At 37.6% G+C, this 26,863-nt stretch overlaps 1 protein-coding gene across 1 annotated transcript in view; it reads right to left on the bottom strand.

The window, feature by feature from the left end:
* The window catches only part of LOC131067432 (plant intracellular Ras-group-related LRR protein 6), a 170,858-nt gene extending 144,277 nt beyond the window's left edge, over positions 1–26,581 (bottom strand). Inside the window, exons 1-4 of the mRNA XM_058002438.2 lie at positions 26,254–26,581; positions 2,678–2,741; positions 2,356–2,492; positions 2,111–2,197 (exon numbers count right to left, since the gene is read on the bottom strand). Of these exons, the coding sequence (XP_057858421.1) occupies positions 2,111–2,197; positions 2,356–2,492; positions 2,678–2,741; positions 26,254–26,342 (377 nt within the window). The 5' untranslated portion in view covers positions 26,343–26,581. The remainder of the gene's footprint in view (positions 1–2,110; positions 2,198–2,355; positions 2,493–2,677; positions 2,742–26,253) is intronic.
* Positions 26,582–26,863: the final 282 nt, after the last annotated feature.

Here is a 26,863-nt window from a genome sequence, read left to right as displayed (position 1 = left end):
TCATATCAGCATTGATGGTTGGTAGTACTTGTGGCTTCAATTGGAGTGAAGTTCTTAGCTGGTTAGATGATGTTCAGGTCCACAGGAGCAGTATAATGAGTATTGACATGATCGATGGATATGACAGTGCAAAGATTTGCGATCCTAGTATTGACATGTGTGGTGTATTTCTTCAGTGGATCCATGATGAGTTTTTTCACTTTGGGTATAAAAATGTTTATATTAGAGTAGTGCAGCGGTTGGGTGAAGCAACATTTATCAGATAGATATGGGATCCGGTGAATTGGTTTTCAGCGTGCAGGTGCAGATTGCTTGAGGGCAAGCAATCTTCGGGAAGGGAAGATATTAATGTCCCCTTTTCTAGGTGACATGAGATGAGCAGGGGTTGACCTACCATTCGAGTTCCCGTAGGTCAATGACATGGTTAGGGGACTCATTCTAAGGGTCATGGAGCTTTGCAGGGGCTCTATGAGCCATTTTGGACCTTCAGACGACAGTTCCTATTTTTTAGTGAGAACTGGCAGTTGACTGAATGACCACCTGAGGGACCAAGGAGTAGAGCAGGATCCTTTTGAGCAGTTACAGGTGTTTGGAGAGAGGTTCCTACTTTTTAGGGCGATTCCCTACTTTTTAGGAGGTTGTGGCAGTTTCCATATTTGAGGTTCCACGGGACCATACCATGGTTTCAGTTTCAGGAAGATTGGGTGTGTTTCCTAGTTTCTAGGAGTATCCCTAGATTTTAGGGATGGAATTGTCAGTTGGCCCTTCTTGTCTGACATCAGTCACAGACAGGTGACGAAGTCAGATTCATGTTTGGTTGGTTATTTTGGGCTATTATTGGATCTATGGAAATATTTTAATATATTTAAATATTTCCTAAGTTAGCGATTAAATAAATTAAAATAAGGCTATGTATATAGCCATTTCGGAGTAATGAGGGGTTTTTGGCTTCATCTGGTTTGATATGCCTATGTGTTATAGCTCGTTGGAAAGGTCTTGAACTTTGCTACATGATTCTCACCTCCCGGAGTCTTTTTGGATGCTTGAAGCTATTTATTCGCAATAAAGTGATTTTTTTTATAGTTTGACGCCATAATTGGGAAAGTATCACTTTAATTATAAAGCACAAGCTTTATTATTCTTTAGGGTTCGACTTGCAAAGGGAAAGGAGTTATAAGGAGATGAAAACCTAATTGATAACATCTTTGATCATTTTGAAACTAGTGAATTTGGGAATTGCTCTAGAAGAGTGATTTTGGTCTGGGACGCAAACCCAGGTCTAAGCTTGCTAGGACGTAGCCCTCGGCAGGAGTTGATAGTGGATTTATCCAAGATTGCACAGAGATTGTCAGAGGTAGAAGACACATCTTCTTGTCCTGAAGATTCAACGTGCATATTGGGGGTTTCAACAGGGCAGCTGGTCTATTTCAGCTGGCACGTGATTTGCAGCAGCTTCCACGCCTCCTTTGCAACCACGCCTTGTTTGTATGTTGGCTTGAAGGGTTGTATTCAGCTTATTTGGTCTTCCTTGTTCGTTGCCAGTAATATTCCTCCATCTGGCATCAATCCAGATTGAGAACAGCTCCAAATAAATGTATGGATTCTTGCTGAATACAAAACTAGGTTATTTGCCTCCCTGGTATGATTTGCAGTATTTTCAGATTGCTTAAGTATTCTTACATATGAACATTGTTTACTGTTTTATTTCACAGTTGTTGCTATTTATCAATTACTTTACTTATAACATCAAAGCCCAAAAAGAAACAATCCCTTTCTGCAACTTCTGTCTATTCTATAAAATCACCGGAAAATTACAAAAATATGGTATGTTTAATTAAGAATTTACAGCAGCAACAGCAAAAGGATCCATTTGGGATCTTTCAGTGCAATAGTCCGTAATAAAAACAAATGTTTCTATCATGTAAAAAATGATTTCAATTCTGTCTACACATGTAATGCGATGGCAAACCAAATAATTTAAATTCAATCTTCATGACATCAATTATAATGTTACACAGTTAGAAATGCTTACTGTGTTCGACTCTCAATGAATATATATACATTTTTCTATCAAGAATTCCAAAATACAGATCAAAGGAAAATAACGCACATGACCAGCGCAGTCGCAGAACCAATCTCTTCAGGAATTTCGCATAATAAGTTGGAAGAAACATCTATCATTTTGAGCATCGTAAGCCTGTCATCAGCATATGAGATTCATGTTAGATATATGTTCTACACAAATAAATAATAAGTTAAATATCAGATACATATTCTAAATAAGTAATAATAATTAATTCTTAATGAAAACTGTTCCTACTGTCTTTTCACATTGAAAAAACATATATCATATACCGGCCAACAGCGGCTGGAAGATAAGAGAGTTGATTATGACTGACATTCAAAACTGTCAGAAAGGAGAGATTTCCTAGGTCTTCTGAAATGGTCTGGATGCTGTTGTGAGCCAATATGAGTTTCTGTAGCTCCACGGCCTAGAAAAAGAAGAGGTCAAAATTAAATGAGCAAATTATTTGTTCCTATGTTATCAAAACCTTAAATAGAAACATCATAAAGACCATATATCTGGAGTAGTTCAAGATTCAATTGCATGGTCGGATGAATTTTATAACTGCCCAAACAAATTCTAAATACGAATGGGAAGGATTAAGCCTCATACCTCCCACCACTTCTCTCCTTCTCCAATTGCATCTAAATTATTGTAAATCTGATGTGGCACTTCCCTTCCATCCAAAGAATACCAATGAGTTGAAAGCCCGAGTCAAAAAAAGCACTTTAAAAATTCAAAAACAATTGCCAAAAATTAAATTACAGCACTGCGCTAGAACTAGAACAAACAAAATTTTGGCAGAGCTTTAACAATTGCAAGCCAAGAATCTGCAACAGTTATGAAGAAATGCTATACTGTATTTAGAGACATGCCATTCTAACTCAATAAACATTCATTGAAGAGGTACCTGCACAAGTTATGTGGCAGCACATTCATTGCATCGGTAAATGACTTTGAGTTCACCTCTAAATTTCCACTATTTATGTGTGTTTCTTGTTTTGGTTGTTCATAATGGGGGACATATGTTACTTTAATTCAATCATATTCTATTGAAATGATTTCTCATAGAGTGAGATGCAAAATCCTTTATGAAACGAGATTTTGTGAGCTTAATGTTTAGGAACTTAAAAACATACATTAAAAGAGTAATAAATATATTATCAAATGTAATCAAGAAAGACACGTGATTGTTTCCAGGTTTGTTTTTATATGATGCACTTTCACACCACGGTTCAAGTATTCACCTTCTTCACACTAGTAGTAACATCACTTAGAAAATCTTGTGTGCTTTGTGGGTCCCATTGCTTTAGTGATGTGATTGTTACCAACATTCATGAGAGGAAGGTCATTACAAAAGTGAAAACTCAGGGACATTAATCGTCGTAGAGATGACTTGAACATACTAGGATGAAAATCCCAGCCAATAAAAAATCAAAAATTTAATTGATATCTACATTGGACACTCCAATTACTTGACAAAAGGAAGGGCTTTATTTAAGTTGCTCCAAAAGCATTTTTCATCACTTTGTCATCACCATACTGTTTTCATCGGATCTGCTTGAGCCACTGATTGGTAGAGTCCTAGACATCTTATGATTCAAACAACAGCTTATGTATGACTCTTTGTTTTGGCCCAAAATTTTATAATGATTGTGGCAGTATTACTCCAAGTGTCTGGGACAGGAGGAGGTGGGTACACAGAGACAAGGTTTCAGGGACAACAAAAAATATCCTAGATTTTGCAGATGGCTTTTACAATAAACTTAAAAAATTCTAAATAGCTTAATGTAGGGGAAAAGAAGAGGTCCAATAATTTCTCTTTCTTATTTATCTTCTGATTTGCTCAAGTTGGTGGAATGACAACAGCAGCATTAATTATGGCCTGCCATTACAGACTAGTGCTAATATGTCAAAGGTTAACAATTTAACCTTATGGGTAAATGAGCCGAGTGAGCTACAATTACTAATAGCAGAAACAACTCTACATTTTGGTAAATTTCAAAAGGCCAATACATAGTATATAACCAATTCTGTTCAACAATTAGGCAATAATTACTGAAGTTTTTCCAAAGCATTGTCAATGTTGCCACTACATATTTCTGTAAAATGGTGAAAATTTAGAAATAATTTTATAAATCAGACAGTTCTGTAGAATAATGAAAATTTAGAAATAATTTTATAGACCAGATAGTTCTCTAAAATGGTGAAAATTTTGAAATAATTTTATAAACCAGATAGTTCTGTAAAATGATGAAATTTAGAAATGTAAAGCAGTAACTACATAAAGGACCTCAGAAGCTTAAGAGGATGTGATTGCTATTGAGACTGAGTTTTGGTAGATGAGTTAACAAGTTCCCAATGTAATATCCCCCTCATTAATGTTAAGTAAATAATGTTCTTATAATATTATTATTATTTTTCTCTTCCTCACATTTAATATTTTGATGTTCGAATATATAAACAGTATTGTGAGTATACTCCTAATATATTTTTTATGAGCAATTCATTTCAGTTTGCATCTGGAAATAATCACAAAGCAATAAATAAGAAAGATTTTTAAGGAACGATTGCATTATGTTAAGGAATAAACATTAAAACAATTACCAAACCAATACACAAAGGGTGCAGATCAAGTAATTATATGTAACAAGCTGCAGTTTTAGTTAAGTAAGCAATAAGGGACATGTCTCATCAAGAGTCAAAGGGTATGACTCTTTGGTAAAATAAATACAAATCTGGAGATGAAGGAATGGCATCGAATGTGAAAAGATATTTGTGGAGATCAATTATAAATCAGATCTCATACTTACAGCCTGGTACCCTGAACTACTCATTGTGACAATACTGTTTACTCTTTCTGATAAATGTTACAACAGAAATCTGCATATATAAGTCAGTAAAATGAATGAAAGAAAATATTATTACTAAAGTAATTGAACTCTAAAGAATACTGAATACTCTTAAATATTCAGTAAAAGAACTCAGTAAAGAACTCTTAAAGTAGTAAACATTAACAAGAATATATATATGATTCCATTATTGCTACTACTGTCGGTATCTAAGAAGGGACTGAATTGTTTCCAAAGAGGGGCAGTCTAAATCCAGCCACTAGGATGATTCCCAAGATAGCGTAAGGATCAGCATCCCGTAAACTTTGAGGGCATGGTCCCTGTTGTGACCTTTTTCACACATCGCCCCATTGCAAATGGTGACCCTCTCTTTTCCCGCTTTCCAGGGTTTTTGTTAGTGTCCCATGGCCTTCCACTTCAGTTTTGCCAAGCCTTGCTCAGTTTTGAACGGTTCAAGTCCTAGAGATTGAAAGCTAGTTTTTGCAAGCCAAGTGATACCAGAGTCTGGATACTGTCAAAGTGCCTAGAAAGGCCAAAGGACGAAGATCGCAATTGATTTGGACAAATTTGGACAACTTTCTATTTTTAGAAAGTTTTCTTTTTTTGCTTTTTCCTATTTTTTAGGAAGTTTCATTTTTAGCATTTTTAGCCCAATCCCCAGTATGGTTATTTTTAGAAAGTTTTCCCTATTTTTTAGGGATGTCTGCTTTTTGCTTTTTCAGAATGGGGACCTAGGGTTTGCACTGATACCACTGACATGCTTCGACTGCGATCGAAAATTTTCAAATTTTGACCCAAAAAACTAAGTTCCTATATTTTAGGGGTCTGGAATGTCATCCTGATCCTCAAATGTCTTGAAATTTTGGCGAAGTCTAGAATGTCATCCTGATCCTGAAATTTGACTAAGTCTGGAAAATTGAAGAATCCTCCAAAAACTAGATTCTGCATTATAACTCCTGGAGTTCCGAAACCACTCTCAAACATCTTAACAATATATATGAAATATAACTTAAAGTATAACCACTTATACTTAAATGTTATATTTCATATATAGTCTGCCCTCTTGAGAGCCTCCAAAAGTCCGCCTTGAAGAGAGAGCTCTAAACTCCACCCTATGTTGAGAGATGCCTAAAGTCCGCCTTGAGGAGCTAGTCTAAAACTCCACCTTGGTAGTCATGCTTTCAAAAGTCCGCCCTCCTTGATGTCTCATGAAAATCCGCCATGATGGAGGTCATTCAAAAGTCCGCCATGAAGAGGATGGGATGAAGGCCTTTCAAAGTCTGCCATGCTTGGTGGAGAGGTCATAAAACTCTGCCCAAGATGGAAGGGGCATCAAAGTCCGCCCAAGGAGAGGCCTCTCCAAACTCCGCCATATTGGAGGGATGTTTAAAGTCCACTCATGATGGTGTGTAAGCCTCTTAAGGCCTCCCAAACTCCGCCCAAAACTTGATGATGAAGATAGTCATGGCATCCTCCAAAGTCCGCCATGCTGGTTGAAGACTTCCTAAACTCCGCCTTGAAGAGTAAGCCCAAAAGTCTGCCCTATCATGGGGAATGTCTAAAGTCCGCCTTGGTAGTCATGCCTTCAAACTCTGCCATATGGTGGAGATGTCATAGAAGTCTGCCCAAGGAGAACACCTTCCAAAACTCCGCCCATGGTGCTGGTCATCCAAAATTCCGCCCAAGGTGTTGCTGAGTGGATGATGCCAAGTCTAAAAGTCCGCCCATGGTGCTGGTCAGCCTAAACTCCGCCATACCTTGGAGAAGCCATGAAGAGAGGCTCCCAAACTCCGCCCAAGTATGTCAAGTGGTGGTCATGCCTCTTAAACTCCACCCAAGATGCTAAGTATGGTGTTGAAGACCCTCTTAAACTCAGCCCTAGGCCTTCAAAGGTTGTAAGAGATGGTCAAGAAAGTCCGCCATAGAGGGGTCAAGAAAGTCCACCATGCATGTTGGGAAGGCCATGAGGAAATGCCAAGTAGAAGTCCACCCTACACTTGGACATGCAAGATGTTGTGAGGTGTCTAAAGTCCACCTAAGGAGAGAGCCTCCAAAAGTCCACCCTATGAATGGGATAAATGAAGTTTAAGGCAAGCAAACAAACATGATGATAGAAGTCATAAAACTCCGCCCAAGCATCATGTTAGAAGATGAAAACTCCGCCCAAGCATGAAGTTGAAGCCTCAAAACCCCGCCCTACTCTTGGAAGTCAAACAAGAGTCAATAAAATGTGAGTGATGTCATCAAATCTTCCAAGAAAATCGAACTCCTAATCAAATTAGAAAGTTGGAAATTAAAAAAATTTGAAGATCAACGAGCTGGAAAATCAAAATAGAAACTCAGAATTAAAATGGGAAAAGAGATATTTATGATTTTCAGACTGAGTTCCAAATTAGAAAATTTATGGAAGATACTATTTTATGAGCCTAGTTCGAATTAATCAACTAAAAACAATTTAGAAACTTGCACAAACAAAAGATTTTCGAACTAGAGAAGATGACAACACTTTCCCAAGATTTTAGTTAGATTTAGAAACATGAGTTGGATGATTTTGCATGTTCCTAATTGGGAATTCAACTTCATTTACAAATACTTCATTTGTAACTTCATGTTTACACATCAAGAAGTTCGAACTTCTTTAGCTGAGGAGAGCATAAAGAATTGTTTACAGATTGGAGTTCATTTGGAGAAAATCTTGATATTGCTTGCAGTTGGGTGAGCTTCTTGTCAAAGAATCCACAGATTGTGGAGTATAACCAGCTAATAGGAGGCAGATCATTCGGAATTTCTGAGTTTTTCTAAAGATCTTTCTGTCTTCTTGTCTTTTTCTTCTCTCCCCATCGAAGGTGAAGTTGAATTTACGATGCAGATTTGTGCATTTTCTGAGTTTTTCAGAATCATTGAAAATGATTTTAGTGGATTTATTCGAATTCTTAGTGAAGGAAAACCATTTTATTGACTAAGTAAAAGAGATTTTTTGAAGTTATAACACTTGGTGTTGGATTGTGATCATAGTCATCCTTAGGATTGAAGAATTTATATACAAAAATCCATTTTTGTGGCTTGGATTGAAGAATTTATATACAAAAATCCATTTTTGTGGCTAAGTATGAAAATGAAATAAAATCTCCAAACACTTAGCCCTTCGCAACCTCGATTTTCTTTAATCCAAGATAGATTTCTAACTTATTTTCCTTCGGTCGCAGGAGGAAATAGAAGCGGGATCATCATAGAGATGGCAGCTGGAATTTCAAGCCAAACTGAGGATTGAGGACAAGTTCACGAGCAAAGTTCATCCGAGCATGGATATAGCCAAAATTTGGCTAAGTATGAGAAAATTCCAATTTCCTCAATTATGATGAAGGCATGGAGAAATTATTCTCCAAATGCCAGGGTATTGAGAGGGAGGGCATGATCACAGCGAATGCTTGAACAGTTTGATCCCATCATTTCATATTTGCAAGGGGTTATCTAGAGTTTTTACCCTCCTCACACGCAACATAAATTGGCCGCTGAAGGCAGGATCGTCACAGAAAACACAAATGGAATTTCAAGCCAAATTCAGAATTGAAGATAGGACCACGAGCAAGGTTCGTCCAAGCATAGAGAGGGCCAAAATTTGGCTAAGTATGAGAGATACTTCACGAAGGGATTTCTTCTCCAAATTCGAGGCACTTGAAAGAATCTCAAGGCATCAAGAGAGAAAAGTTCTCAGACTTGGTGAAAATATGGAAAAGTTAAATAAATTTCCAACTTCTTGAAGGATTTCATCTCCTGAAGAAATTAAAAAAGACAAGCTCCCAAGCAGAATCAAATGGTGACAAGAAGGAATCAAATTTCCATACTTAGACAATTTCTTGACACAAATTGGAAAATTCAAGGAAGACACCCAACACATTGAGGTGGCGCCTCATCATCTTCCAACCAATCAGATCGTTCCAAGTCAACATGTCCAGGTTTGATGAACCTGACTTATCCAGAAGCTTCTAGAAGGGCACACTTCACAATGCAACAACCTTCTATTTTCATTGATGGTTCATATTTAGCAAGAAGGACAAGTGTCCCAAATGTAATTTTCTCATAGGTCGAAGGTAGTTAGTTTTGGGAAACCCTAATTAGGGTTTGTAGCTTTCAATCTGGGGCCCTTGATCACTGTTTGATCTAGGTCGTTCATTTGTTTTTGAAAAACTATATAAGGCTACCTCCTCTCATTTGGAGAGTGTGAGGTTTTTGATGTATTGTTGCGTGAGGTCATTTCCAGATAATATATTGCATGTGCGTTGCTTTGTAATCTCTATTGTTTGAATGATTTGCATGGTTTCAATTTCCTCAACACTTAGTTAAAATTAATTTATATTTGCTTTCATTGTTGTTAATTCGAATGAAGGATTTGATAAGTGTCAATTAATGGTGTATCTACGCTCATACTTTTGGTAAATGGATGACTTCCATTTCACCGTGCAAAGTTAGTCTGAGCTCGTCCTCTGTGCATCCCCACATCTCGATCATAAGCACAACCCATCGAAGATTGCACCGACTTTGTGTAGTTGTCCCTAGTGTGGCGAAACAAAGTTTGGTTTCTCGAGAGCATCCAGTTGATACCATCTCCAAAGTTCATAGGATTAGATTAGCTTTCCCGAACCCTATCCCTTTTTACTTTTCTTTTGAAAGTCTAAACCCCAAAGAACCCCCCCCAAAAAAAGAAGAGCCTAAAACTGCTAAATCCATCTAAGTCCAGCAGTTCAAGAAAGTTGTTAAACGTAAGTGCCCCTTGAGATTTTCAGCATACACTACCCAAGAAGCTATTCCACTAAAGTCGCTTGTTCGCACATATAGACCTTGGAATCAGTAGTGATTTTTCAGGAGAGGATAGAATACCTTCAGGTATCCTATCCTAATGTTTGGTAGAAGATAAAACAGACACCAACAGTCCCAAGATAGGGTAAATGCCTGCATCCGTAAACTTTGAGGAAGCCTATTGTGTTTTGGTATCTAAGTGCTTTGGCAACATGATCATCCCCTTCTTCCTTAGGACTGGGAATTAACAACGATTGAACATTGCAATTAAGAATTATGGATTAGGAATGATAGAATTAATTATTTAGTATGATAAATTGACAATTTATTCATTAATGATTGATAAATTATTTGAACTATAACAGCTTCAAATATGGAACATCACTAAGAATAGAATTGTCTCCTAATTAATTTACTTTAAGTCATAAGTGTATTGAAATAGATTAATTATTGTTAAACAGGCCTATGCCTAGTAGGGGACATTACAATTGGTATCAGAGCAATATCCTGCCATCCTGTGAAAAGTTAGGTTGATGCAAACTAGCCAAAGGGCACAAAAAGCCTAAGAAAGGGAAAGGAGAAAACTTGCAGCAAAGTCCAATCCCAATCAAGACAATATTATGGCTGAACCAACAGGTGATGAAATGAGGACATTTATGGAGCTAACAACCAAGACATTAATGGAACAAAATGAAAGAACCCAAGTCCTCATGCAAGCCCTGCAAAACATGAATATGTCAAAATCAATGATCTTAGGACAAATTCTAGTGGAAGGGACATTAGTACAAATCACTCAGAAAATATTATTCCAGGAATTTTGTGAAGCAAAAAAACATGAGAACCCTAGGAGAGAAAAGAGACATTCAAGCAAGGACTTAACATAAGATGAATAAGGTAACTCTTCCAAACTTTGATGGGTCCAATAAAATCATAGCCCATGCTTGGTTGCAAAAATTAAACACTTATTTTTCCCTCAGCCCTATGACAGAAGAAGATGCAGTCCAATTTGCCATCCTACACTTAGAAGGCTTGGCTCACAAGTGGTGGCACCATGGGATCCTTACCCAAGGGCACCAAAATATAGTCTCTTATGAAGAATTCTCACAGAAACTGATTAAAAGATTTCATCGAAAACATCCTTAAAAAGACTTCAAAGACTTGACTCAGCTAAAACAGCTAGGGACAGTGGATGAATACATCACTGACTTTCAAAGAATTGCAGTTAGGGTCGCAGGTATTGATGAAGATAGGCTAACCTATCTATTTGTTGAAGAGTTGAAAGAATCATTGAGAAGGTTATTGGGTGCCCTCAATCCAATAACCCTAGATCATGCTATTGAAAAGGCCTTAAGACTAGAAACATCATCCCCAAAGGACAAAACCCCAAATGATCATACAAAGATTTTCCACAAGAAGGATAATCACTACAAAGTCTTCATAAACAAAGATGAGTTCAAGAAAAAGAATTTATATTTCAAATGTCAAGAGCCTTGGGAACGGAGGCACCATTGCCATAAAGGTGGATCGAACAGAAAAAGATCGTGCTATAGATGTAAGGAAAGATGGGAACCTGGTCATAAATGTAAAAGCCAAGCCCATCAAATAGAGGCAAATTCTGAGGAAGAGGGTAAAGAGAATCCTAGCAAGAAAACAAGGTATGACAAAGAAGATCTTAAGAGAATACAGTCAAAAGAAAAAGGGACAGCAAACAGATGGAGCTTTATGGAAGAACAAACCCAGTAATCATGACACCATCCTATCCTTCAGATCTAGAAGCAAAATCTCCATAACAAAAACCAAAAATTAAAAACATTAAAAAATTGTTATATGTCACTTGAAGGTTTCCTTGTCAAATAAAGAACAACATTTTCATTACACATTGCAGAGTAAAGATGAATCAATAAATCATTCTAGGCAATGACGAGGAATCTAAACAATAGATGTCTTAATATGTATGCTCCATGTTTGCATATATCCATGTGTGTACTCCATGTTTTCAAGATTATGCTCTGTGTTAGCTCTATATTTTTAGTTAATCTAGAATATATGAATATCAAGAAGGAATCAAAGATGATATGGCTTTATCTAGAGAACATTGCATTTGAGGTCATAGATGTGTGTCATGCTTCTAATCCTCCTACATAAGTCCTTACCTTACCTTAATGTAAGAGACATCTATGATATTGTGCAAACATTTACATTTTCAAGTGATGAGGAAGGAAAGATGAGAGGAAACTTGTCTTAAAATTACAAACCTTGAAAATTCCCAATCATTAGTCAAGATAACCCACAGTGAATTAAAGATGTTATATATATACATTGAGGACCTAAGGGGTTAGTTTAGGGATCCTTCCATTTAAGGGACTCAATTAAACTATCATTGCTTGAGGACAAGCAATCTTAGGGAAGGGTGGACTTTAATATCCACCTCGTTAATGTTAAGTAAATCATGTTCTTATAATATTATTATTATTTTTCTCTTCCTTACATTTGATATTTTGATGTTCAAATATATAAAAAGTATTGTAAGAATACTCCTAATATATTTTTTATGAGCAATTCATTTCAGTTTGCATCTGGAAATAATCACAAAGCAATTGATAGGAAAGATTTTTAAGGAATGATTGCATTATGTTAGGGAATAAACATTAAAACAATTACCAAATCAATACGCAAAGGGTGCGAATCAAGTAATTATATGTAAAAAGCTGCGGTTTTACTTAAGGAAAGTAAGCAATGAGGGATGCGTCTCATCAAGAGTCAAAGGGTATGACTCTTTGACAAAATAAATATGAATCTGGAGATGAAGGAAGGGCATCGAATGTGAAAAGATATTCGTGGAGATCAATTATAAATCAAGTCTGATCCTTACAGCCTGGTACAGTTTGAGGCTAGTACAGCTTGCTAAAAAACATGGTATATTGAGTTGCAAATTTGTATTAGAATTGCCAAGCAGAAAGTGTGACTTTCTTTTGTGTTATCCTTCATTCATATACTGGTCATGATTTCACTCATTATTTGCCATTTTCTAATGGCTCAACCTTTTAAATTGTGCAACTTCCTTTACTTGTTTGTTTACCTTTTAAGTTGCTGCTATTTCATCATTGTTAGCCACTTTGGGCAGGGTTTTAGATTGGCTATAGGCTAGAGCCACTTGAAAGTGTGTGATTCTTGTGTATTCTAGGAAATTTCCTGATGGCATAGTTTCTTTATTCATTGCCTCCTTTGTCACTGTTTTCTTATAACAGGGCCCCTCCAATCGTGTGTTGAAAATCACTTAACTATTCAACTATTCCTGTAGTCACAATTTTATGATCTCTCTACCACCTTTAGCACCTTTTCTCCTTGGCCTGGCCATTGGAAAAGTGTGCTCTACTACTTAGCTTATTTTCCTTCTGTTGGCATGGATAAATAATGCAACTGCCACTTGTCAGGATTTTTTTTACATTTGCCAATCTTGCATTTTAATTCAAATCTTCGTCATTGCATCTTCTTCCTTCTATGTTGAAGCTATGAATCTTTTAACAAATCGATCATCTTTATTCATCATTCTTCGTCCATAAACAATCTACAAACACTATTAGTGCAAGATATAAATACTAATGAGCATCCAACTCTCCTGTGGAAGAACCAAAGTAATAGCAAGTGGATTTGGTCGATGTGATGAAGAAATCAGCAAGGTAGAGATAGGATTTATTAAATGTTGGATTAAATTTTATGGTCAATAGAATATTTTAGAATCCTCAAGATAGGGAAAATGTAATGAAGTTTCTTCACATAAAATTGCCAAAGAACCATCCTAATGAAATAAACATTTAGAAAAGGTTTTTCAAAGTTGTAGGCAACTTCTATTTAAATTTATGCAATGAACATCTAAGGATAAGTTTGTTTCAATTTGATTCAGCTTTTGTTCCATATTTTTGGTGTGCTTCTGTCGCCGCCTGGTTCCTGAGGCAATAATCCTACACTGTCATACATATTGCAGTCTATATTAACATTACTATTAAATTCTGCATAAGAACATTATCAGGCGTCATATATTAAGCATACAAATTAAGCATATCCCAATGCATACCACCATGAACAAGGATGTTACTGCCTATAACTTAATAACAGATCTGATCTGATCAGATTGGTAGTGATGTCACTAGAGGCTTTTGATTCCTTTCCTTTATATCTCTCAATGTGAGGAAGAGGTCACACCTCTTCATCATGTATGCCCTTTGGCAAGAGACACACCCTTTCACCATTAGCACCCTTTGAAAGAGTACAACTCTTTATTATTTCTGCCCTTTGAAAGGGACGCAACCTTTCACAATCAGATCTGCACTGCTGATTCCCAAATTATCCCGCCTCAAATGAGGTTCTCTTCTTCCTTTTATATCTCATGTTTGAGGGAGTCGCAACTTTTCATTTTATGTCTTTTGACCGTTCATTAACTTAATTAATTTGATTATATTCTTTAATATTTTGATTTTATTTTTAATATTTTAATTTTATTGTTAGTATTTATCATTAAATTCTATTTCAAAGTGGGGACATTACACAAATAAGCTCTGAATCAAGCAAAGACCTAATCTAATTCAAAAAGAGCATTTGTGTATGAGTTGTTATTTTAATACAGTAGCTAATTGTTGTCTTTCATTGGGAATGATTGTGTTTACCGTGTCTTCCCATCCTATGTTCTGCTATGTTTCTATAGTGATCTGCTATGTTTCTAGAGTTCTAATTACATCCTATGTTGAAGGAAACTGAAAGTTCCATGTCTATGAAGAACGGGGAAGATGGATTTTTTTATGAGAGAAGTGTATCACCAGTTTAAAAGATTGATGCAGTGTTATTGTTATGATCTGCTATATGCAAAAGGGGAGAGCTGTGAGGAAACAAGGAGGGGTAGTTGTGCTTTTGAGCTTAGGCTGTGAAGTAAAATATGAAATTAAATTATAATTTAAGAAAAAGCATAATCAGGGTGGAAGAAAAGATAAGACAAAGGCAAAGGCAAAAGCTAACAAAAGACCAACAAAAAGAGTTGCAAAAGTAGAGATTGAGCTGGAAGAGTTATGGTGCCTGTTGGAGGAATGTGAGTTATGCAACAATAAGCAAGCAAGGAAAAAGAAATCTACAGAAAAGATGTTGAAGAGTTATGAGAAGGTGAAAAAGAATGGTAAGGATAAATACTCACCTTGTGAGAAATAGCCATCTTTAGAGAGAAAAGCCATTGAGTTAAGCATTAACCAAGGGGCAGAATTGTTAGAACAAGGAAAGATTAAATCTATTGAAGGGTTTGCAAAAATATTAATGGATAGAAGACCCTTAAATGTGGTCTTCCAAGAGTTACAGAGAGTAGAGATAGATGAATGGTATGAAGATAAAGAGACAAAAGAATGGGATGCAAATGAACAAATAGATGAGTTTGATGCTAGAGTATTTGAGTTGTGTTACTCTAGAGAAGGGGAAAGCATTGAAGATTGACATACAAAAAAAAGAAGAGTTGAAAAACTGCGATGAGAAGGAATGCAACCTATTACAAGAGAAGGCCCAAAATCTGTAGGAGTGAAAACAGTCCACATTAGAGAGGAAGCTGCAACAGAGATGGAGATCTTTGGGAGCCCCATTATGTGATGAAGATTTAATGTTTTTAGAGAACACGGGTTTCCAAAAATAGTTAGAGGAATGTTTAGAGAATCCCATCAGTGATGAAAAATGAGTAGATCATCACTTCCCTAAGGAGGGAACAAGGATGTTTGAGGAAGAGAGTAGACTGTAAGAACCTCAAAGGCCCTTAACTCTGACAACTGTAATTTAGTTGACCCTGTTGCGTTTTAAGTTTGTTCTTTGCAAATTTTGAACAGCAAGTATACTCTAACTACTACAAGCTCAAAAAGCAACTATAGAGAAATGCTAGAAATCAATAATAATTCAGTAGTACTCTGATCAAACCCTTATTACATTTATTCAACCTTAATCTACCCTCGATACATAAACAAACATTATTAGATAGGAACTCAAAAAATACCACGAAATTCTGGAAACCCTTATTCCTTCCTTGCTGTCACACACAGTCCATAATGACAGCCTGCTGTAACTTACTCCAGACTTACCCGAACAGCTAACATGATAGCTCAATGGATGACTCCAGGCTAGGCGCACCTCCAGCTATTTTTATAATATTTTTTTGATTCCTCCAACATGCAAATCGCAGACCCTTAGGGGATTGGCGCTACTTCCCAGGCAGCCGTACAGCCACCAATAAATATCTCCTTTGGGTACCTCTGTTTCCCTGTTTGCTGCTGCAACAAAATACTGAAGAATAACGGTGCCTCCCTGACTAATAAGCACAAACTTGGTCCCTGAATGAAACCAACTGGAAGAGCAAGATCAACTGATATTACACAACCTCTGATGTTGTTGTACAAGAATCCCACATTTTCCTGTACCGATACCTCTGATCACTGCAGAAGAATCTTTTGCTAAAACCCTTGGCCAAAACTCCTCTCAGAGCTCCAAACAAAATATCACAACTTAACATAATGAAAAGAAGACCTAAAATCTTCTTTAATCCTCTCCACTTAGGGTTTGGCACAATTCCCAAGAAGAGTGCGATTTTGGCATTAAATGATGTTTAACTTTTAATATTTAATTTTTGACTATTGAAGTGTCAAAAATAAATCACTTTTCCATTTAATATAAAAATGGCCCCATCTGATGAGAGATGGACCCTCATTTAAGTTATGACTTAAAGTGGACTTTTTAAAACAATTAAACATTAAAGTTCGCCCATTTAATATTTAATTAAAAATAATTAAATATTAATATCTCTCTAAGTACTCATCAGAATTGCCTGTCGTCTGAACTGGAGACTGCCAAACCATACTCCATCCCTGCCCAACCCACTGGCTATAAATAGCAGGACTGCTAAAAATAGAAAGTATTTCAAACGAATTCCTGGAGACCTCAAACGAAAACCAAACCTGGAGTGCTCGCTCTGAAGATAACAAACCAAACTCCGGAGGACCCTCTAACCAACCTCATCAACCTACAAGGGTCAGTGATAGGCTAATCTACTCAACTAACAGATGTCAACTAGAAGGGGACATCACAGTCCGCCCCTCTTGAAATTGCTTGTCCTCAAGCAATCTCAACTCCGGATGCTGTAAAATCTCCTCGCTCTCCCAAGTAGCATCCTCTACTGGGAAATTCTTCCATTTCATCAAGTACTCTGTGATAGTACGTCTCCTGAAATTCCTTTCCCTGAACTCAATGATAGCCTCAGGTACGAGTATCAACTTCCCCTCATCATCTAGGGGTGGTAAAACCGTGGAAGGTACAATACGGTGTCCCAACGCCTTTTTGAGACGTGACACGTGAAATACATTGTGTACTCTGCTATCTGCCGGTAAATCCAACTCATAAGCCACCTCACCAATACGTCTAATCACTCTAAAAGGGCCATAATATCGTGGCTTGAGCTTCTCTGCTCCACTCCTCCTGAGAGTAGACTGTCAATAAGGCTGCAACATCAAATACACCATGTCTCCTACCTCAAATGACTTCTCTGTCATCTTCTAATCAGCATATTGCTTTTGTTGATTCTGTGCCTTGGCTATATTTTCCTGGAGAGTCTTCACAATGTCCTGGCTCTCATGTATCATGTCTCCCGCACTAGGCACTCTACTGTCACTCAACAATTAGTCAATGAAACTAGGAGGCTCGTACCCATACAGTGTTGTAAATGGTGTCATCTGAATAGACATGTGGTGCGTGGTATTGTAACAATACTCACAAAGGTAAATCCACTTCACCCACGCATTCTACTGCCCTGAAATATAGTTCCTGAGGTCCCTCCACCCATTTGTTAACTATCTCTGTCTAACCATCAGTCTAAGGGTGGTAACTGGTGCTCGGTGTAAGCTCGGTCCCACAGAGTCTGAAGAGCTCCAGCCAAAAGTGGCTCAAAAACCGAGTGTCTCTATCACTGACAATAGTTCGAGGCAAGCCATGTAATCTAAATACCTCTCTGAAGAACAACTCTGCCACCTGAATAGCTCAATAAGTGGTAGTGATCGGATAGAAGTGGGCATACTTTGTCAAACGATCCACAATCACAAATATGCAATCACGTCCCTGTGCTCTCGGCAACCCTGTGATAAAATCCATAGACAAACATTCCCACTTCCTGTCAGGGATTGGAAGTGGCTGAAGTAAACCAGCAGGGTATGTATGCTCCTATTTATTCTGCTGACAAACAGGGCACTCTCTAACGTACTGCAGAACATCCGCCTTAAGCCCTTTCCAAGTGAAGTGCTCACGAACCTGTCTGTAGGTTTTGAAAAACCCGGGATGTTGTAATGTCCCTACTAGTTAGAGATCATTAACTTGCAAAACATATTGTTAGAACACAACAATCATATATATATATATATATATAAGTAATCTAGATTGCAATCTAACTTTAATACTTAACTAACATAATCACATTTTCACCTAATAAAAAAGGATATGAATGCCATACAAAAGTATGTCCTTAGGCGGCCGTGAAGCTCGCCTTCTTGGAACCCCTTGGTCCCAAGCCCTCCGGGAAATCGAAGATGAGTTCAAATCCTGTCTTGGGTGTAACCTCTTACACCCAAGCCATCCAAGGAAGACCCTTGTCTATTCCTTGCCTTGGGTGATGCCTCCATCATCCAAGTCCTCAGAGGGGATCGACCAGATCCATCTAGTCCTGTCTTGGGTGTAACCTCTTACACCCAAGCCATCCAAGGAAGACCCTTGTCTATTCCTTGCCTTGGGTGATGCCTCCATCATCCAAGTCCTCAAAGGGGATCGGCCAGATCCGTCTCTTCTTGGTTGAGTTTTAATCAACCAAGCCATACATATGCATATCAATTTTCAGTTCATAATCTATCCCTTTGTGTTAACATGGATTCCTAATGTGTTCTTTAACTTATATATATATCAATGTGCTTTACCATCTTTAACATATGCATTACATTTCATTAAATACCTTTGTATTACATAATCCTTCCTAATGTGTAAACTTGTGTATACAACAATTAACATGATTATATCCTTTACCTATATTTAATGACCAGTGAATATTATACATCAATTAATATATATATATATATATATATTCACTGGACAACAATTAACATCACATATTCATGAGCATTACACATTACTCATTAACTAATGTTAATGAGTATTACACATTAACTAATATGACACATCAACTAATATACTTATATTTTAATATAAGAAAAAACTTGTTTCTTACCTTTCGCCCGCAGCGGAAGCTTTATCTCTAGTTCACTCCCTTCCCGTCCTGCTTTTAACCTTTACCGTTGCTACCTTATATAACCCGTGAGGGGTTGTGCCCCTCCACGAGCCCCTTCCACATCAAGGGATGCGGGGGTAATCACAGCCTAGGCTGCGGTTACCCACGCACCACTTCGTGCGGAAGTAACCCAGCCCATATCGGGTTTATTTAAGTCATGTTTTTTTTGTAATATATATATATTAAATATATTAAATATTATATATTGTTTCTTTTTAAATATATTAAATATTAAATACATTTCATTTAAATATATTAAATATTACATATCAAAATATATTTAAATATCTTTCCATTCAAATATATATTAATTATTTAAATAATATTTCCTTTATTAAAACAAATTAAATATATTTCCTTAATTTTTCATAGATTAATTAGATTATCATTTTAATTATTCATTTACAATAACCTTATTTAATTAATCCACACAAGTGATTTTACATCTCGTGATACCGTAGGGGTTATCACAGATGTCCTGCCATTGGTTCATCATGAAAGAACCGCAATACCCTACTCCTCAACTCTAATCCTGGGATCAAGTATACTCTGCCCTTGTAAATGATCAAGTCATTTACAACTGTATACCTGTTGTCCACTACCGATCCCTCTATCAAACCTACAGCCCAGCTATCTTTGGCATACTTTGCCAATATAATATGCTGCCAATCCTCCGCTATCTGGACCATAGAACTCAAGTGGGGACAACATGATAAGGCATCTGCAACTACATTCTGTGTGCCTTTGATATAGGAAATATCAAAGTTATAAGCCTAAAGTTTGCTGACCCACTTTTGCTGCCTGTCATTTAAGTCACGCTGCCCAAGGAAATGTCTCAAACTATTGTGGTCAATCTTAATGCAAAACTTGCTGCCCACTAAGTACTATCTAAATTTGGCCAGTGCATGCATTATAGCCAACATTTCCTTATCATAAATGCTGTAACTCCTCTCAGGTCCACGAAGTTTCCTGCTCTCATATGCAATAGGGTGCTTGTCCTGCATAAGCACCGCACCAATGCCCTCACCAAAGGCATCACACTGTAACTCAAATGACTTCGAGAAGTCAGGTGTAGCAAGTACTGGACATGAAGTCATGAGCTCCTTGAACCTCTCAAAACACTCCTGGGCCTCAGGAGTCCATAAGAAGGCACCATTTTTTATCAAGTCTGTCAAAGGTGACACATGGCGTGAATAAATGTTAACAAAACGGCGGTAGAAACCACATAGGCCCAAGAACCCACGCAACTGAGTAACGTTCACTGGAGTAGGCCAATCTACAATAGCACAAATCTTCTCAGGATCCATCTGCACTCCCTTTGCACTGATAATATGGCCCAAGTACAATAACTCAGTCATTCCAAGGTCACATTTGGATTCCTTGGCATACAAGGACTCCCTTCTCAGAATGCTCAAAACTGTATCTAAGTGACTGAGGTGCTCCTCCCAAGTACGACTGTAAACCAGTATATCATCAAAGAACACCAATACTGATTTCCTCAACTGTTGTCTAAAGACTTTGTTCATTGTGGACTGGAAAGTAGCAGGAGCATTGGTTAGCCCAAATGGCATAACCACAAACTCAAAATGTCCATAATGACAACGAAAAGCAATCTTCTCAATATCCTGCTCACGGACACTAATCTGGTGATAGCCTAATCTCAAATCAATCTTTGAAAAATAACATGCCCCATGTAATTCATCTATGAGCTCATCAATACGTGGAATGGGGTATTTGTTTTTGATCGTCCGCTTATTAAGGACCCTGTAATCAATACACATCTGCAATGTGTCATCCTTCTTCTTCACCAAAACAACTGAAGAAGCAAAGGGGGACTTACTAGGCCGAATATGTCCCATGGCCAGAAGCTCCTATATGGTTTTCTCTATTTCATCTTTCAAGCGTTTCGGATGTCTATATGGAGTAATCATCACTGGCTTCGCCCCCTCCTCTAGCTCAATGATGTGCTCAAAACCCCTATCTGGTGGCCTCCCTAATTGTATGTCACTAAAAACCTTGTTATGTTTGGTTCTCAGTATCTGAATGTCAGGATGATATTCAACTTTCTGAGCATCCTGTTGTATGGGCATGATCATACATTTTGCTGCCCACTCAGTCTGATCATGTCGTACAAGCCTCTCCATCCGCTTGAGTGTAATCATCCTATTACACTTTAAAGTGTAACCATCTGCCACCCTCACACAGATGCCCTCAAACTCCTCTGTTTGGATTCCTCTCTTCTCCACTAACCTGCCATCAATAAAGTTATGTGTGGCTCCGATATCCAGCAATGTAATAACTTTCTGACCAGCAAGTACTCCTCTCATTCTGAATGACCCTACCTGTTGAATACTCATGAGAAGTGCCTCCTTAAGGTGTTCATCACCTTCTGCATCCATTTTGTCAAGTCTCGGAGGATCCTGTGTGTCATTTTCAGCCTCTAAATCCTCATAACCAGCAAGCTGACCTTCATGATCAGATTCTGAATCTTCATAATATGCCCACATTACTCTATTGCCCTGCCCTTAGGCCTCAAAGGACAATCATGGTTGGCATCATATGGACCTTTGCAATAAAAACAGAGTTTCTTCTGTGTTAAATTTTTAAGTGTCTCGCGATCTAATGGAGGGGCTGCTGGTTTTGGTTTGTAATCATTTCTAAAGTCTGATTTTTCTTTCCCTTTGCTGAAATTCCTATTATCTTTTAAAGATGTTGACCCCTTTGACCCAAATTTATTCTGAGTGGCTGTCACATCCATACTCTGTGCCTTTTTAATGGCAAGTAGAAGTGTTGGGGGATCAAATGCCTTTACCCACCCTCTCAGAGGCACCATGAGTCCCTCTATAAACAAAACTACTAATCGTTGATTTGACATGTTATTTACCATGCACGACAGTTTCAAAAACTCTGAAACATACGCCTCCAAATTCCCTGTTTGTTTCAGCTGTGCTAACTCCCAGAAGTAAGACTCGAGGTCTTTCTTATCAAACCTCTCTACTAACAAATCAGCGAACTCCTAGTAGGTGGTAATCTCATCATGTTGGAGAGTGATGAGTCTGTTATGCCACCACTCATGTGCAGTACCGTCCAAGTGTAAGGTTGCAAACTTAATTGCATCCCTTTCAATCATGGGTCTCAATGTGAAGTATGTATCCAATTTATGGATCCGGGACCTAGCTATAACTGCACCGCTACCATCATAATAAGGTAGAGTGAGCTTGCTTGTGGCAAACTAAAGATCTCTATGTTGGAAACGTGGCCTCCTCTCTTGCTTGTTTCTCTCTACCTCCCGTTTTTGCCTCATGAACTGATCAAAATTCAGATTCTACCTAACATCAGGGGGAAGAAGACTCCACTCATGTACCGTCATAACATTATCAACAAAAACAGGCTCTGCCTCAGCTTTGGCAACATCCTCAGGTTCTTCTGCCAAGAAATTAGGCCTTGAAGGCTTGTCAACTATGCTTGTAACTGCCCTGTGAGGTCTAGGAATATTGGCTACACTCTTATTGTCCTCTGGTTCCTAATTGTTTCGGTTTGGAGGATTCATACGCTCCATCATGGTGGTGAGTGCCTGTAAAGCCTGAGAAAACTGTTGCTGTCCTGTAGACATAGTCCTAAAAAATTCTCTAGTCTCTTCATCCTCAGTTTTGTGGCCTCTGGGTGGGCTGCCTGTATGCCTTTCACCCATGGTATCTGACTGCCTGTTAAGACTCTTTTCTCCTTCAAGAAGGGCTCTGCTGCGTGTGTAATACCTGTATGAACCCATTTCCTGTGACTGCATGTAATTGCTAAACCTTAGGATGGCAGGATTTAGCTCTGATACCACTGTAAGAACCTCAAAGGCCCTCAACTCTGACAACTGTAGTTTAGTTGACCCTATTGCGTTTTAAGTTTGTTCTTTGCAAATTTTGAACAGCAAGTATACTCTAACTACTACAAGCTCAAAAAGCAACTATAGAGAAACGCTAGAAATCAATAATAATTCAATGGTAGTCTGATCAAACCCTTATTACATTTATTCAACCTTAATCTACCCTCAGTACATAAACAAACATTATTAGATAGGAACTGAAAAAATACCACGAAATTCTGGAAACCCTTATTCCTTCCTTGCTGTCACACACAGTCCATAATGACAACCTGCTGTAACTTACTCCAGACTGACCTGAACAGCTAACATGATAGCTCAATGGATGACTCCAGGCTAGGTGCACCTCCAGCTATTTTTATAATATTTTTTTGATTCCTCCAGCATGCAAATCGCAGACCCTTAGGGGATTGGCGCTACTTCCCAAGCAGCCGTACAGCCACCAATAAATATCTCCTTTGCGTACCTCTGTTTCCCTGTTTGCTGCTGCAACAAAATGCTGAACAATAACGGTGTCTCCCTGACTAATAAGCACAAACTTGGTCCCTGAATGAAACCAACTGGAAGAGCCAGATCAACTGATATTTCACAGCCTCTGATGTTGTTTTACAAGAATCCCACGTTTTCCTGTACCGATACCTCTGATCACTACAGAAGAATCTTCTGCTGAAACCCTTAGCCAAAACTCCTCTCAGAGCTCCAAACAAAATATAACTTAGCATAATGAAAAGAAGACCTAAAATCTTCTTTAATCCTCTCCACTTAGGGTTTGGCGCAATTCCCAAGAAGAGTGTGATTTTGGCATTAAATGTTGTTTAACTTTTAATATTTAATTTTTTACTATTGAAGTGTAAAAAATAAATCACTTTTCCATTTAATATAAAAATGGCCCCATCTGATGAGAGATAGACCCTCATTTAAGTTATGACTTAAAGTGACCTTTTTAAAACAATTAAACATTAAAGTTCGCCCATTTAATATTTAATTAAAAATAATTAAATATTAATATCTCTCCAAGTACTCATCAGAATTGCTTGTCGTCTGAATTGGAGACTGCCAAACCATACTCTGTCCCTGCCCAACCCACTGGCTATAAATAGCAGGACTGCTAAAAATAGAAAGTATCTCAAACGGAGTCCTGGAGACCTCAAACGAAAACCAGACCTGGAGTGCTCGCTCTGAAGATAACGAACCAAACTCTGGAGGACCCTCTAACCAACCTCATCAGCCTACGAGAGTCAATGATAGGCTAATCTACTCAACTAACAGATATCAACTAGAAGGGGGCATCACAGAGGTGTTTAGTTATGGTATAAAGGACAATGTCCAAAAAGATTTGACTTGTGAACCACATTACACTGAATTAAGAAACAAAGGCCACCTCACAAAATATGAAATGGAAAGCATTTATGGGAAATAATGCAGAGAAGGAGAAAGTATTTATGGGAAATTTTTATTTCCTTAACTTTATTTCTGTTTTTAATGATTTATGTGCAGGTGTAATAGGAGCTAGTATGAGTGACGCAAAAAGTAATGATGATTTTCAGTGGAGGACGACAACTGAGCCTTAGGGGAGCTGGGAAAAGGGGAAAAGAACAGAACGGCAAAGGAGGATCTTTGTCCTAACAAGAGGTTGGAAGCGAAAGAAGAAACAATGTGATTAATTGCAGAGATATCTAATTTGGTGGAAGGGAATACCATGGCTTGATTCTTCGAGGCAGAAGGATAGTTTTTGATAATAGTACTCTCTTGAAACTCTCCGATTCAGACTCTTCTGAACCTTTAAGGTTTAGAATTTTTCAAAAATAGGGAGGTCAATGTAACCAAAGATTCTCAAAAATGACATATCTGAGTCAGCTCCTGCAAAGATGCATTCCTCTTTATTTTCATGTTCCATATGTTTGGTGTGCTTCTGTCGCCACCTGTTTCCTGAGGCAATAGTCCTATTTTTGGAATGTTTGTTTTGTAGTGGGTTGGTGGTGGTCGGGTTATATTTTGGGGCTTTTGGCTTGGATTGAGGACAGGACGGAATGGAGGAGGATTATGACAAAGTTTACCTCGCTCTAATATGTTTTATATTGCTAAATGATGAAATGGAATATTCAAACTAATTTCTGAGTTCTGCTTGACTGTTTGTTCATTTGTCTTTTTTGTTGTTTGCAATTTGGTTAGAGCTGTTTGAAGGGTGTTTGAAGGGTGGAGGCCTTTATCTGCATAAATGGAGAAGCACAAACGAAACACATTTCGCCTGGACTAAGCAGGGCTGCACATAATAATTTGTTATCTTATCCTGTACTTGAGATTCTCCAACTTTAGAATACTGAGCTAATCTACCAACGGTGCTTTACTTCCATCAGCGGGGCTCCCAAAAAAAAAAATAGAGATAACAGGAGCATGAACGATTCTGTACTCTTGATTCTCCAACTTTAGGAGACTGGGCTGTTCTACCAAGTGTGCTTTACTTCCATCAACGGGAGCCCTAAAAAAAAGAGATAACAGGAGTCTGAACCGTTAATGACCTTGCTTCAAGGGAGAACGAATAAATTTTCTTTTTCCAGAGGATGTGTCTAAATCTGGGCTAGTTCGTATGTCATGTTCACATGCGACTCTGAAAATGAATTTCTCGATTCATCCTAATGATGAGTCCTCTGGCGAGGCTTGAAAGGTTTTTCCCCTAACGATAAGCCAACTAATGAGGCTCAAAAGGCTTCTTCCCTGCAAGCCAATTAATGAGGCTCAAAAAGCTTCTTCACTGGTAATGAGGATATTAGTGAGGCTAAAAAGGTTTCTTCCCTAATGATGACTCAATTAGTGAGGCTCGAAAGGATTATAACGATGACACCATTAGCCAGGGTCGAAAAGTCAGAAACGAAGGCCACCACCCAGCTGGATTAAGAAATTCAACCCATTAAAGGCTAAACTGAAATAATTAAAACGTGTTGAACATGGGGTTTCTTGCCTGCATCAAGCTGCAAATAGAATTGCAAGTCACAACTGATACTAAATTCTACAAGAAGAATAAATATAAGAAGTTCGGTATGACTGTAAACAGGCAATGTAAACATCTTGAATGCTATTTGAAAAGATCTCACCAAAACTGCAACCCACATTACAAAACATAAAATAATGAAAAGGACGGTGCTTATTAATTGCATCGGACTTGATATAGAATTTTGCTAGGCATAATCGAAGCTACATTATAAAACAAGCATACATGTAAGCAGTTGGGTATGAATGTGAATGGCAATCTATTTGAACAGATCCAATGAAAACTGCAATCAACATTACAAACATAAAATAATGAAAAAAGTGGCGCTTGTTAATAACCCACTTGAGGGCACGATTTGAAAGGTTGAGAGATCCAGACGCCCTCGCGCCTTTCAATAGACGATCCATGTAAACTGCGTCTCGTATATTCATACAATAAATTTCAGATTTACTCCAGCACAGTAGTCTGTGTCCCTATCTGTGTCCCTATACACGTGTACTGCATATTTCAGATTCACTCGGCACACCACAGCCAAAAACTAAATAGAATGAAAAGTTCGACGGATTTATGTTTGAGGAAGTGAAAACTTGTCTGAGATTTTTCCTTGCCTTGTTTTTTCATCTTGAAAAGTTGGATTTGTGTGGGATTTTGCTGTCTGAATTGTGTGACAATCTTGTCATAATATTTTTATTAATAATTATTATTATTTATATTGGTTTTTTTAATTATTATTTATATTAGTGACAAGGTGGAGCAATTTTGAAAGAAGAGCGCGAGAAGTTTATTTTTGTTACACCGTATTGTAATTTTTTAGTTGGGATATTTAATTTACTGATGTTTTTTATAAAAATATTATCATATAAAATTTATTTTATTTAATTAATATACATAAAAAACTAAAAAGTCATGACAATTAATTTGAATTATGATCTATTATCTATTAGGAATTATA

The sequence above is a fragment of the Cryptomeria japonica genome, chromosome 9 (genome assembly GCF_030272615.1).
Source record: "Cryptomeria japonica chromosome 9, Sugi_1.0, whole genome shotgun sequence".
In the NCBI taxonomy this organism is placed as follows: Eukaryota; Viridiplantae; Streptophyta; class Pinopsida; order Cupressales; family Cupressaceae; genus Cryptomeria; species Cryptomeria japonica.
Note: the sequence above shows the minus strand (reverse complement) of the source record. Positions and strands in the feature narration are given on the sequence as shown.